At 44.7% G+C, this 15,421-nt stretch overlaps 1 protein-coding gene across 1 annotated transcript in view; it reads right to left on the minus strand.

The window, feature by feature from the left end:
* LPAR3 (lysophosphatidic acid receptor 3) overlaps nucleotides 1-14,473 on the minus strand; it is a 28,279-nt gene extending 13,806 nt beyond the window's left edge. Inside the window, exons 1-2 of the mRNA XM_090049351.1 lie at nucleotides 14,274-14,473; nucleotides 2,942-3,698 (exon numbers count right to left, since the gene is read on the minus strand). Coding sequence (XP_089905477.1) covers nucleotides 2,942-3,698; nucleotides 14,274-14,327 — 811 coding nt within the window. The 5' untranslated portion in view covers nucleotides 14,328-14,473. The remainder of the gene's footprint in view (nucleotides 1-2,941; nucleotides 3,699-14,273) is intronic.
* Between the last annotated feature and the right edge of the window lie 948 nt (nucleotides 14,474-15,421).

Genomic DNA, 15,421 nt, shown 5'->3' on the forward strand with positions numbered 1-15,421 from the left:
TTATATTACCAGTTTAACCTCCTATAAGGTATCCATTTTAGAATTTCACTCAGTGAGTCCTGCACTGAACCTAACACAATGTTTAACTAATGTCCATCTCCCAGAAGCTATCCATTCTTTAAATAAAAGACATTAATAGATGTCTTTCCCTTTATATTTCCCATTATCGTTTCCAATGACTGATCACTTTTACAGTTAAAAAGTGTGCTTCACTTCTCATATGGATTAACTTTAACTTCCGGTTTCTTATTTTAATCATCTGGCTATGATTTAATTATACAGAAATAAAGGAGGACCTGAGCTGTTAAATAAGTATAAAATATTCATTCTATTTACAGGAAAAGACCTAAACAAATTAAATTAGAAAAAAGGGATGTTTCACAGTACTCAAAGCCTTTTGTTCCCAAATTATGAGGTAATAAACTTTCAGCATCTAAGGTATGGGCCAAGTTAATGGACAATGGCATTTACAGCAGTTTGAAATGTGTTATACCCAGGGCTAGAGTCTTTGGCCATATTGCACTGTATGAGCTGCAAAAAACGGAGCATCACATAACAGATATGGAAAAATGGCTGGGAATTTGCCCCTATGCAGCAGAAATCTCCGTCAGAGCAACTCACAGCTTACTGAGACTCCTGCCCTTTCACTTCTGGACAGCACCACTCTTCCACTAGGGCAAGGTCTCTTAGGGACATAAGTGAAGGCTACACGAGGGTCAGCAGCCCTGAATTGCAGCCCTGAACCCTGATCTTTTACAAGTGCAAAACTTCCAACACTGGAAAGGAGGAACTGAGATGGTTGATGGGGGTCGGGCAGATGTAGGACCAGAACTGGATATTGGAAAGCAGGGAGGGAAGAATACACAGGGGATGGAGGCAGAACTTCGGGGGCAATCCAGGGCCAAAAATCACCCTCCCTCAAAAAGCAGCTAGTTGCTGGGAGGAGTTGAAAAACTAAGATATCCAAAGAAACTTCTGTTTGTATTTCTCAAATTTTGGGTCACTTTTTTGGTCTGATTCACTGTTGAATAAAAAAGGATTAAAGAACATTGTTACTCTGTAGAAGTAGGGTAGAATGCCTTATATAGGGGGAAACGATTCATGTACAAAGTTAATTTGGTTAGTAGGTGACAACCAAAGCTAATATTGGGTGCAGGTCATGGAGGTTCCTTTGAAATAGTGCATAAAAACCCCCATAACCTGGGCCTACACTTGTCAAAACCAGCATTCTAAGTAGCTGATGAATGCTTATGCCTGTAATGCTGTATAAGTGCAGCTGCATGTAACACTTAATCCAAATGTACAACAGTAGTATACTAATTGTAAAAAAGCCAGCTGGCATCATCAGGCAACAAAGGAATCTCTGGCTGAATTATGGTCGCAGTCTGCTCAAATCTCTACATATGACTCTTGAATCTTTAGGGCAGACAGTCTTAGGATGCAGGATTTCATTATATGTCACTACTAACTCAGGGCTTTCACCACCATCACGGCAGCTCCTAGCTAGCACTTTTCCTGAGCAGATCTCAAAGCACTTAAAGGAGGTCACTATTATCATACTTTAATGGAGAATCAAGGAAGAGAGACAGATAGTCCGGAGGCAGGGGGGCAGAAAGAATTTGCCCAATGAAAGAGCCATCTGGGAATAAAACCCAGATCCCCCCAAAATCACAATCTACTACTCTGCCCCTCTGTCCACTAGGTCACACTTTCTTCTCATCACAAATGGACAATGAATATCAAAAACCATCCTCGACTTTTAAAAAGCAGCAAGTTGCTGGGTGTGGTTCCATACAACTTCTTGCCCTATCTGGGCTTTGAGAAGTAGTAAAATCAAAATAAAGATCCCACTTATTTTGAGAAAGGCATTCCTAGAAATAGTGGTGTATACACAACTCTGGAAGTTCCCTCCAGATCACCTTTCAGTGATCTTGCCTCTTGGCTACACAAATTTCACAGACTGTCAAGTTCATCATACACTGAAATTCATCAAACTTTGGAAACAAGTCATATTAAGTTGCACTTAATGAGGACAGAACATATACACAGCAAGACTTTTTGGAGATGCAGTATTTGGTGCACTGCTGAATGCTGCAAATTTTCAAGAAAAACAAACAAACAACAACATACCTATCCAGGGCCACAGGCTCCTAGCCTTTGACAGAAAAACAAAGACAAAATCTACCTACAACGAAAATGTATGAAGAGATACCATCTTGCCTGGCTTCATGCTTTGTAGGCACTTACTGAAGTTATATTTTTCACGTGATGAGGCCCCTGAAAGTGCTCTACAGTCATAATGTAACAAACATTCACTGCTTCAGAGTGCTTTTAAAACAGTCAATTGTGAGAAAAATTTAACCCTCATGTAATGACGTATCAGACAGGTGCACTCTAAGGCTGAGTGCCTCAGGGAATCTGTGTACAGGTTCCCTGTGAGGGTTAATTTGAGTCCATTCTGCCTGCACCTCATGCAGCTTTGTGGGGCTGGGCTGATGCTCCTGCAGGGGAACACTAGCCCAGTGCCACCCCTGGGGCTGTCACAGAGAGACAGAAAACCCCTGTCTCCTCCCTAAGGGAGGGAAAGGAGGGAGCTCCCCCTGTCACACATGGGGGACCCCTGGCTGGGGTCTTGGGGGGAGCCCAGGTCCATGAGGCAGGGGTGTTCCCTTCTCCCCCTAGCCCCCATGCAGGCATCCTGACAGTGACACGGGCTGCTGACCCTGGAGCTGGGGCAGCAGAGGGTGGAAAACATGGAGCGCTAACTCATGGCACTTTGTGTAAACTCATGGCTACCTGCACTTCTGTGTACACACTGTATTTCCATAGGGTAATGAAAGCTATATCATACTAAAATCAGGGAGCAAGTTTGGGGATTTCAGTATTAAAGAGGTGCAAAGCTAACTTAATTGGCATTCCCAGTTCTTATATATCTGCTTACCTAAAACAGCCATGACTGTCTTCATAAGTTTCATTGGTGTCCTTCTACGGCTGATGGATCCACTAGTGTGTGGAGATAAGACGTTAGTTTTCCTCTGGACATACATATATATTCTTATGTAAACCACTACCATAATGAAGAAAACAACTAAATTCGAGACTGTCCAGAATATCAGGTAGCTTCTGCTATAAATCGGAGCCAAGGAAGAACAGGCTGAGATATCACAAAGACAGTTCCAACCCAAAGTAGGCACAGAACCCATAAAAATAGCAATGGCCCAGATTAAAAAGATTAAAAAGGTGACTCTCTTCTTTGTCAGGTTACTGTGGATCCTCATCCGCATGATTGACATGTACCGCTCAACAGCTATGACCAATAAATTCACCAGAGAAGCTGTCAGGCTGGTGTCCAGAAGCCCCTGACGTAAAAACCACCTGTTAACAGTTAAGGTTTTTGACACTGGACCAGTGTTGAACATCAAGAACACATATGCAATGCCAGCAAAAAAGTCCGCAGCAGCTAAATTAGCGAGCAGATAGTAGAAGGGGAAATGAAACCTTTTGTTTCTGACCACAGCTGCTATGACCATTGAATTTGAAATAAAAATAAAGAGACAAAAGAATGTCCCAAAACATAAAACAATAACTAGCTTTGTTCCTGACCACTCATCTGCTGTATCAGTGTTGCTCATGTTGTAAAAAAAGTCCATACGTTTATCATAGTGGCACTCGTTCATCCTGGAGCAGAGCCTCACATCCTAGGAAGGAAAGAAAAGAAGCATGGATTAAAATATCCAATTGGTCTATACTTAAGATGCTCCACCAACAACTGCTTTGGAGGCAAACATTTCTTGAGGATAAATTTTCAAGCATTGCTAGTTTCAAGTGAAAAGGATACCTCGTGGAAGAGACTGTTCTAATACAGTGCTTCCCATTTGAGAATTTCTAAACATTTAACCCCAATTCAGAAAAACAAATTGAAATTAAACTTGATGTCAAATAAGACTTAAGCACACCCTTAGCTCCACACAGCTGTTATGTCCTGTGCTAAATTAAGGACTCACAGAACTCCAGCACAGTGACTTGTATTAGCAACCCCTGTTTTGAACACAAGCTGAAGCTAATGTCCCCTGCTACATGTTACGTGTATTAGGCAATTAACTGGTTAAGCACACAATAAATTTAAACCTGTCATATGTGCAAAGTAAGACTAGCCATAAGTACAAAGTATCAAACAATTAACTGGTTAATCGTGCAATAAATTTAAACCAGCCACACATGCAAAGTAATTATCACACGATAAAAATGACTATCCAGCTATAAAAAGAGCCAACCAACTACAAAGGTAGTGCTTGAAAATGTGTAACAATTCTAAATATGGTTTCTATCCAGCTTTAATATGAATGTATAGCAGGGCCTTGAGGTCTAGAGCTAGGAATAAAACCCAAGTTCTCATTATTCCAAATCCGATGTTTAAGCCACTGGCCCAGCATTTTTTTCGCTTATCCATGCATTCAGTCAACAAAAGTATAAAACCTGTATCTGTTCTTACTCCTTGATCAGTACAACTCAAGCCTTTTTTGTGCCAAGTATGTGTTTTTTGTAAAACATATAAATAGATTCAATATGGATATAGACTGCTGAAGATGCATATTCTACCTCATGCACATAACTCTTATCAACAGTAAATAATTTAAACGCAACATATTTGCAAGGTGAAAATATATGCAAACTTCAGCTAAAATAGGCTAGAAGCTGTGGAGATGAGACAGAATTGTCCTGGTTTTTTAAGATAAACTATTTTTTAGTGCGCAGTTTGTTCATATTTCGTGACCATCTCAAACCCACACAACAGTCAGTTCCTTTACAAACAGCACTTTTCTTTGCATCAGATTCATGTACATCTTCATAAGAAAGAATGACTGAGTACAGGAAAAGAACCATACTATGGCTTGTACTAAAATAGTGTAAAGCAGACCTTCACTGCCATAAAAGGAAGATGCTAATCTATAATAAGGTCAACTATATTAAGACACCTAACCCAAAAACCTATTAGGTACAGCAGAGCTGCACAGTCAGCCAATATATAAAGTGCTCCTAATAACCTACAATACAGACTATAAAATGACTAAGGTCTGCAGCTTCTCAGGGACAACAGTCATGAGGAAAATGGCAACCGCTGGAAAGGCTCTGATCTTAGTGCCTTTATGAGCAAAAGTACTTGCTGAACTTCACAAGAAACATTTACAGTATGATCCAAACTACTGTATATTGAAAAATGGTATAGGCAGGGACAGCGGAAAGATCTGTGAAAATTATAGGGAAACTTTCTTTTTTCTTGGAGCATACTACATCTTAAATACTGTGTAATCATCATTCCAGGAAGCGGCTCGCTCTCTCTCTTTCTCTCTCTCTCTCTCTGAGCTACTAACTCCTCTCTCTCTGAACTAGTAACTTCCTGCATGTAGGGACCTGTAGACAGTTAATTTCTGATTAAAATCTGCAGAACAGTACCCAAACTTCAAAGAGCTGTTTAATCTATTTTAACAATTGTAACACCTTTTTAGAGGTATCACTCAAATGAAGACTTGTCAAAACACTGTGCGTCAATAATGCTGCACTAAGCTGAATGGCAGAGCAACAATTCATACCACACAGCAGAGATGAAGATCCACACTCAGACTGGATACAGCTTTTAAACTTACTGAGATGCTGGGCAAACAGGTGCTAGAGGGAACGAAATTTGCTAAGCTTTCAAGACATAAAGCGAATTGTTACTTCTTAGCTCTCTCTATTAAGTGATTTATTCAGAATCTTGTAAAATGATCGGAAACTGGTCTATACTCGTAACAGAAGAAGCATGGTGCACACAGACTGATTTTAAAACGGTAGAACCCAGGCTAACATTTATCTCCTCCACCAAAGGGTTCTGTTCACTACCCAGCTAAATTATGCCACTTACAGAAAATGACGTAACTTAGATTGATTCTGCCTCGGGTTTTTTTGAATGTGGGTACCTAGCCTTCCTCTCCTCTCATTGTTGCCAAGGCCAGACAAGTGGGTATCGATGCTTTTCTGAAGGTGGAGACAGAAGTACGGCTCCTGGGTCTAATTTATGACACTTCACAGAAAGCATTAGCTGTTGGGTTGGGAGCGTGGGGGACTCAAGTTCTAATCTGGAGTTGATCCAGGGAGAGAGACTGAATCTCTGCAGCCTCTTCCTCTAGCTTCATCCCCTCTGTTTCAGATCCCATTCTGTCTCATGATGAGAGAGAAGTCCATTCTAGGGTTTCCCCAACTGTGCTGGAGTGGAGAGGGAAGTGGACTGGGGGGAGGAGTGGGGGAAATAAGGTTGGGGCCAGCTCTAGGCTCTTCCTAGCACGGGGCGGCTGGGCCAGGGCTGTGCTTGGAGCAAGTCGCAGTGATGCTGGGAGGGGGAGCTATGGGCTGGGGCTAGGGCGGCCTACCCCAGCCACAGCCCCACTCCCTCCCTCACTGCAGGGGCCTCAATCTGCCTCCCCAACACCCTTTCCCTACCCCCACCCCTTGCCCCACAACAGACTTACCAGCCAGATGCTGCTCTTTAAGCTGCCGGGCTGCATATCAGCAATCAGACCAGTATCAAACTATATGGCTCATTAATAATGAGCCATCGGTATCAGCCCAAAAAAATCTTTATCAGTGCACCCCTAATAATTTATGTTTGCACGCACTGGGAGCCTGGTTCGGCTGACACAGTCCCATTCCATCTCAGAATGGGGCTATGTGGGGGGAAGGGAGCAGAGAGAGCTTGTTCTGGGGGTTGCCCAGCCAGTGCTGGAAGGTGGCATGCGGCATTTATCAGCAACGTTATCGGCCACATCAGCCAAAAAAAGCCAATTGCTAATAATATCAATTTTCCTTTTATCAGTGCCCATACAATATGGACCGACATATTGGTGCACATCTACAAATTAATGAATGAGCTCCATTTCAGGATCAGGCCTGTTTAAAGCACTGCAGCCATGCACCCTTCTTTTAGTCACGGCTGTAGAGTGCTTTCAGGGACCAAACTGAGTGAAAATTGTCACTTCTGTCTGTCCCTTGACACTGCTACTCTGCTCTTGTCTTCTGTTTGCTTCTCTGAATATATTCCAGGCAGGATCAAGAAGAAAAATAACTTCATGTTAGAAACTAAAGGCTTGAAAACCAAGCAACCTTCTTAAATGCACAGATGAGAGGAGATTGAGAGAAAACAAAGCAGAGGATAAGAGAACATCTAGAATGCCGTTCCAGGTTGGGTATGGTTTGAGAGACCTACTGGGGAAAGCAGGAACACATATCCTGGGAACTTGTGAATATAAAAATACTTGAAACCTTTGACTTCAATCAGCTGATGCCCCACTGGAGTTTATTTGAACCAACTAATACGTATATCAACTGCAATTACCCTGCACACATGTTAAATATTAAATCTAGTGGTGTGTTAAAAAAAATTTCTCCTGCCATAACCACAGCTTCTGACTTGCTGAGTACTGTTACCAGCTAAGCTTGGGAGGTACCAGCATTTAACCTGGTTGACAATCATTTTTAATATGATAGGCACTGTTGTCTTAAGCCAAACAAAATTACTTTACGTTAGTGCCCTGGGTATTTATTATTTTACTGTTTAATTATCTCAGTTGTAGGAAGAGATTTGTTACAGCACAAATGTTGTACCAATGGGTTATGAATATGTACCTGAAAAACTGACTTCTTGTCATAGCCTGGAATAGGATGCTTCTCTGTTTCTGATGGTGACCAACACTAAAAACTTCAGGACAAATTGCAAAATATGGAATGACCAGTTCCATGAGGAGCTGGTCTTCCTGACCCTTATCAGCCAGGCAGTGGTTTACGACCAGGAGTATGAAGGTATTTTGTCTCTGCTGTTTTTTCTTGTTTAATGTAACAATAGATGACCTAACTGCTAGAGTAGTTTGGCTACTCTTTGTCCAAATCAGCTTCTCACGTGCAGTGTGCACAGTGTAAATGAGACACATTGCCAATATAAGTGAAGGAAATTTAAGCATGTTTAAGATCCATTAGGTTTTTGTGTTTAGTGGTTAGGAAGAGGAATTGAAAGATTTGAATGCACAATTGCCATAGATTCACTGCGTGTCCTTGGACAACTCACTTCACCTCTACATGCTTCTGTTTCACCACCAGTACAGTGGGAATAATACATAAACATACATATGTAAATGATCTTGGATTTACTAAAGAAATGTGCTTCATGCATAACTTACTGTTTATTAGTGAATTATCTCTGTATTTTGGCACAACAGCCCCCTTGACCTCTCCTGCCTCTTAGATCTTTTAATCAAACAGTCACTGGAGTTGGCAAAGCAATGCATCACGTGCTCTGCCTGATCTATGTAAAAGATACAAGTACAGGCAACCCCCACTTAATGCTGTTTCACTTAGTGCTATTTTTCTACATCACTCATTTTAAACTGATACCTGATTTCACTTAGTGCTCAGCAAGTTGCGTTATAACATTCATGGTTGCCATGTTGGGTCATTAAAAACACTTGTGCGCTCACCATCTTGGATCTTCAAATACTTTTGGTTTCACTTAACACTCATTTAGCTTAATGCTCAGTTTTTCAGAAACCAGTTAAGAGTATTAAGCAGGTGATGTCTGTAAAGCTATAAAAAGTCTCCTGCGAATGGAGTTTGGTGCATTATTACTGAAGGGACAACCTGAGCAAACAAAACGTTATTTCCAGGTTATTCCATAAGTAGTCTTTTACAGCGTGCTCAGTGAATAAGAGACATTGCTTGCATAGTCTATAGCAAAAATAACTACTCCTTCTACTTCAGAAGCAAAGACATAACGCATATTCAGTCTGTGGACTGCTCTTCATTGTTCTGATTAGAAAACTGATGCCAGGGCTTCTTTATTTCTAATGTTATGTATTCATTCTAGATTACTCCTGTCCTAAGGCTATGTTCAAATAAATTCTGGAAAGATGAAAAAAGCTTGGGACTACATTGTTCAATCTACACGCAAACAGTATCAGTTTACAAAGCTACATGTTAGCTAATGCATTTTCTAATCCACACCTTGTACACATTTAAAAACTGCACAAGAAACAGTATAGCAGTACCAATAAGCCAAGAAATGCACTCAGGTTACCACAGCTCAAAAAGAACAAAAAAGGGTGTGTAAAGGAGCAGAAGCCAAAAACGTCAGTATTTCACCATAACAGGGACTTAGAAAACACTCTGGGTTTTTAAAGATCTAATTTTATTAAGTTGTTAATTATATCAAAATGCAATTGAAAGAAACATTCTGAAAACAAGTTTCTAACCAAGTTCCAGTTTACAGGAACCAGAAGCTATTTGGAACTAGAAGATACATAGGCTTGCCCCAGTGTATCTCAGAAGCCAGGTTACAGCCTTTTATATGGTACCACTGTTGGCATTTTAGTTTGTATCCTAAGAATTCCCTGTGTTTGGAAAAATGCACTATTTATTTATTTATTTAATTTATCAGAGGCCTAGGAATACTTCCTTTTTTTAAATACCCACAACTTTAGAAAATCTAGCTAATACAAAATGAAGAACAGAGTGGCAGTTAAACCGTGGGTTTTTAACAACACCACTTCAATTTAGGGAGAATTAACCTAAACTAAACCCCTGTGACATGTACACAAGGGTGGGGACCCGATCCTTACCTGCCTCTTTGGCGGGGGGGAGGGAGGCAAGCTGCTGGTGGGCCGAGTGGTCTCTGAGTTGTGTGAAGGCCCCCCAGGTGGCACCCGCCCCGGGCAGTCTTGAGAGGCACCACAGCCGTGGAGGGAAGCACCGGGCCCCCGCACAGTTCAGGCAGTTAGGCAGGCTCCAGGGGGGGAAAAAAAAAAGATCAGGATCGCTGCCCTGCGTGGGTTTTTGCCAGGTCCCATAGCCCCAGAGCTGCGCTGGGCCCACCAAACCCTGTGCATGTTGGCTTCCAGAGCCCTGTGAACTGTCGCACTTTGCTAGGTAGCAAACTAAAACACATCGGAGGTGTTTTATCTTGCTATGTGCCAGTCATTTAAAGCAGAATATGCTGCCAAGTATGCAAACAGTAATGCCATTTAAGCTGCTTTAAAGGCCAATTTTGTAGCGTGTACAAATGCCCTCTCTCTACTGTCCTGTAACATGAAGCACCAGCATTTAACTACTGTTTGATCCTTCTAGAATAAGGATGGTGGCCATAGGTACTGAGTACATGGGCCCCTAGAGCCCTGGCCTCCTCAGACGAGGACTGTTGGGGCCCAGACCTGAGGAAAATTATGTAATATTCCTTAAGAACAACGACTGAGGCGAGAGATCTGGGTTTTACGTTCACTGCGGAAAAATGTGGATTTTCTTCTTTAATGGAGAAAAATGTGGGTTTCCCCTTTTAGGGTCTCAGAGCTGCATGGGACTGTCGGGGAGTGAGGAGGGTGGCTGGAGGCAGGAGGTGCATTCACACATGCATGTGGCAGCCAAGCAGGTCCCTCCAGGTAACTCTATGGGGGCAGGGGTGAAGTGGCACAGGCAATGCAGCAAAAGGGGGCACAGGAGATACGGCAGAGAGGGGTGTGGGGGCACAGGTGATGTAATGGGGGTGGGGGCATGTGCCCCCTGAGATTTGTGCCCAGTGGGGCATAGAGCTGCAGCCAGGCTGGATCAGCTCCAGGCAGAAGCCACCTCCACAGCCCAGCTGGGTAGGGAGCACTATGCCACCATGGTGAGGTACAGCAGCAACATAAAGTTATGCCACTGCTGCTGCCAGGCAGGCGGGGGCACCTAACCTTGGGGTCATGGTGGCATGGTGCTCCCTATGGCACTGAGTCCCGCACACTGGACTGTGGAGGCAACTCCTGCCCAGAACTGGTCCAAGTCACAGGCAAGTTGTAGGAAAGGAATTGGGGGGGGGGGGAATGTGCCCCCCCCCCCCCGAGATTGGCTCCCGACTCGGCACTGCTCAGGACAGGGAAGTTCTTTTGGCACGTGGGCTGGCGCTGTGTTGAGTGGGGAAAGGAACTTAGCCACAGCACAAAAGTATAGGAGTAGATATGAGACTTTTGGCCCGCCCCTGGGCCTGCTCACAAATTGTGTCATGCCCCGGACTCAGGAGGCACCAGTCACCCCTGATCCTCGCTGCAGAAATCTCAGGGGGCACATGCCCCTGCTGCATTGCCTGTACCCACTCTCACCTTCCCAAGCATCACCATCGCCTGTGCTTACACACCCCCTTCCCCACATACTGGAGGGCTGGGGGTAGGGGGCACATGTCCATCATCTTAGGTGTCCCCCCTAGAAAAAATAAAATTTGGCACCTATGATAGTGGCTGAAAGAATCCTATGTTCAATAGGTATTAGCTTTATTGATATTTCCTGTTTCATCTATGTAATACTTATCTGAAATTAGGTTTGTAATAGAAGGCACTTAGATCTGCAATAGTTTTGCGGGTTTCCTGAGTAACACTCCCCTTCTAATGAGACAGCCATTCTTTCAGTTCAAGCAGCAACTCCAAATGCATTTGTTATACACAAGCACAAGCAGGATAAATCACTTGTCCTTGAGTTACTGCCTTTGGAGCTTCTTACGCATTGTTTGCAAAAACTTCTGGAGGTTTTATTATTTATCAGATAACCCTGCATCCTATCCAAGATATGTGATATGAACAAAGGGGCTTAAGAAAAACCTATTAGAGTTCCATACCCTGTTTCTATCTAGAAGAGATTTAAAATCTAAACCTAAATATTTAGTTGCATGGACAGCAAGCAGCACTACCAGCCACAGAACAGTGCCATGCATAAGACAGATAAAATATTTTAAACCAGCATTAATTCTGGAACATTATTGGAATCTGAATGGTAAGTGCCATTCTGTTCGAAAACACCTCTGTTTCTTCATAAAAAGATGCAGACTACCTTGGAAGGTACAAAGCTGCATGGTTCAGGGATCTATTTTGTAAAGAAAGAAATCTTTTTGCTATGTTTAGTTGGTCTAATGAAAGGTATCACCTCTGAACTAAGCGTTTTAGAGTTGTGTATTTCAAAGTTGCATGGAGCATTTAAACAACATTAGCACAACAGATCTAATCTAAAAGTTTGGACCAGTTCTTCAAGATGTGTTCCCATCTACTTTAAAGCTACTTTATCACGCTAAATCATTTTCAATGCCCTGATCCACTACAGAAAGCTGCTAAGGGCAGATACGCAGTAACTCACTAGTTACCACAAGTTTAAGCTTCAGGCTTTAGTAATTTAAGACCTTCCAAAATTATGGCTTACTAAGTCTAAATATGGAGTTCATAATAAAAAACTTCATTGCTAAGCTTTCATTTAGAGTCTCGGTAAGTGTGGTTCTGAAGGGAGCTGGCAGGTCATACTGCAATATAGAAATAATCACAGCACTTTTAAATATTTAGAAGTCTTTCACACTGCTTTTATGTTTTGTTAGTTTTTTCTTATAAGTTTGAAAAATCCCCATCCCCTTTTCATGTTATCAATAAAAATACTCAAAATTATTTGTTGTTTTTTTCTTCTTGTCAGCTTACTGGTAACTGACAATTCTACTTCATTCTGTTTGTGCATAACAAAGTGCCAACTCTCCAGAAACATTAAGGCCTCCCTTGAAAGAAAATGTAATTAGTAAATTACATCAAGAGGAAACTTATACTTATTCCACAAAGAGCCAGACAGTCAAAGGTGACATTACAAGTATGGATTCTCAGTTGCAGGGTTTTTTTTTTTGACACTTGCCATTTGCAATCTAAGAATACAGGGTTATGAGTCCAGCATACTGAGAGATTTAGAGACCATTTGTGAGCCTAACTATAACTCAGTCAATTATTCATTTTTTCCTTGAATGCCAATAAAAGGAAAATTATGAGAACCATTTTCCAAAACAATTCCTCCAAGTCTCCCAATTGAATCACTTCTATCTTGTCTAAGATCTAAGCTGCATACACAGCAAGGAAAGGATTGTCTTGATATCTGAATCTTGCAATGTCAAGCTGTCCAACTTAAAAGATTTATTTCAACAGCTGATAAAATGTAGAGTAACTGGAGGTAGGATACAGAAATTGCTAAACTTCACAGTAGCATCAAGGGACAGGCACAATTATAGGCAATTCCTCCCTCCCTGAACAAACCCATCTCTTGATAAAGTTGCACTGAGATTTTAAAGAAGGGTTAAGCAGAGAATCATAGAGGGCTGGAAAGGACCTCTGAGGTCACCTAGTCCAGTCCCTCGCCTGAAGCAGGATCATCCCTAACCAAACCAACCTACACAATGCATCAAGTAAACTCTAGATAAGACTGCCATCAGCCCTGACACAACATAGACCTAACACCTGAACCTGCCACAGGTAAAGCAGAAGAATCACAGTAGCCAACTTCCTGCTTCTATGAAACATTGTCAATATATGTTCAAGGGATGCTGGGTAGAGAGCCATGCCCCTCACCCCTACTACAGAGGTAGGCACCCCCCCGCGCACATGCACGGTCTGTGCCAGTCAGACCACAGGGTAAAATTCCTTTCTGACCCCAAATCTGGCAATTGGTTTACCTTGTCAAACCTAGTTTTTGCACCAGATAACTGGGTTTAGTTAGCTTCATATCACACTTTTGAGGTGTAGAACAGGACAACCCCCTGCCCCAAACCAGGGATATTAGTTATTGCCCAAGTGCTAGAGGGCAGGTGGTACATATGCCCTGCTATAAGCAGCCATTCTGGATAAAACCCGTGTTGCAGGTATAACAAAGAATACCAGTCTGTTACGGCCCTTTTCTTCTAAACTTGAACTACAGCAAAGACAAGGCGCGACGGGTACTGGCTGGTCCCGTTCTGTCGATGCCCTGCTCGTGGAAACAATGCCGTTTTCGAGTGTGCAAACTAGCGCTTCTTTGCACAAGCGGCACATCCCCCCAATGAGGGCACGGCAGTGGTGATTTGGGACAATGTCACACACCGCTCTCTGCTTGGCTGGAGCCCCCCAAGGCCGGGGCACTGCAGTCCCTCTCGCGAAGCAGCCGCTTCTTGCCCGAGCCAGGCAGGGTGTCGCTAACAGGGCTTCATCCACGAGGCCGTAAGAAAGGCCACGGCCGGTGCAGCAGTGTCCCGCGTGGCACCGGGGAGCGGGAGCTGCGCCTGACCCGGGGCTTTGTCCGCCGCTTCTCACTCGCTACTTTCCTCCCCGCCCGTGTCCGCTCCCGGGGCCGGCTCAGCCGGCGGGGCGAGCTCGCATCCCTCCTCCCTGCCCCGCCGCCCCGGCCCCGGCCCCGGCCCCGGCCCCGGCGTCCGCTCCTCAGTCGCGGCAGCCACTTACCTCGCCCGCCCGCGCGCCACCGCCGCAGGACGCCGGGTGCACGGGCACGGGCATGGGCACGTCCGAGCCCGCCCCGCCCCGCCCCGCCCCGGGCTGCCTCCGCGGCCGCGAGCGGGCGGAACGAGGCGGGTCCGGCGCTGCAGCGGCCACGCGGGGAGCAGGACCGCGGGTGGGCCCGGCCGCTTCCAGCAAACACGCGACTGTTGTCTTGCGCCCCTCGCCCGGGCGCGGGCTGCCCTGCCTTCTCCCGGTTGAAGCAGTAGGACAAGCCTGGCACGCCCCACACCGACGCTGGCACCTCACGGGCGCAGGCTGTTGCCTGCAAAACCAGTCAGCCTCTAAAGAGTGGCACCTGCCCTACCTGGGGGAAGAGGCGAAGCGCAGGATCCTCCGGCTTCGTGAGAGTCAAAGCGGGGAGAAGGGCATTGAACCGGTGAAGCTCCGGGCCCAATAATCCAAACCGGGCGGCAAGGAAACAGACGTGGGTGAGACGAGATGAGTGCTCTTCCCTTTCCGCCTCCCCAGCTACCACAGGCTTGTTCATTGTATTTTCCAGACCATTACTAGAACCTGAGGGTGCTGGGAGAGCCTTGTACCATGCAAAGGCAAATAACTTTAGTTTTTTTCAAACTAAGGACAGCTCCCAAACTGTGGTCTACCCCAGTCAGTGGTGACACGTAGGGGGTGGAGGTGCACCCCTGAGAGCGCTGGTGCAGCCTGTCAGGCTGTGCTCCCTGTATACCTGGTGGACAGGGAGAGGCGGGAGCACCAGTGCCCCCGCTGCGAGTGCCGGGAGTGGGGCCGCCATCAAAAGTGGGAGCTGCCAGGGGAACCCCCCCCAGTCGCTGACTGGTGTGGGGGGGGGACATGCCCCCGGCTCAAGAGGCCCCCGCCACTCATGTCTCCAGTGTTTCTCAACCTGTGGGCCGTGACCCATAATTGGGTTGCAAAAATATATAAAAGGGTTGCAAATAAACTTTAAAAGTGGTTTCTCCTTTAAAGGAGAAAAACATGGGAAACGGGGTTTTCCTTGCAGGCCTGCAAGGGGCTGCTTGGGGGGTCCCCTGCTCCACATCCCTCACCCCACACACTGGTAGGGCAGTGGGGCAGGAGTGAGGGACACTGGGCTGGGACTGGCCATCAATGTT

The sequence above is a fragment of the Crocodylus siamensis genome, chromosome 5, assembly GCF_052110815.1.
Source record: "Crocodylus siamensis isolate JL-2025a chromosome 5, ASM5211081v1, whole genome shotgun sequence".
Lineage (NCBI taxonomy): Eukaryota > Metazoa > Chordata > Crocodylia > Crocodylidae > Crocodylus > Crocodylus siamensis.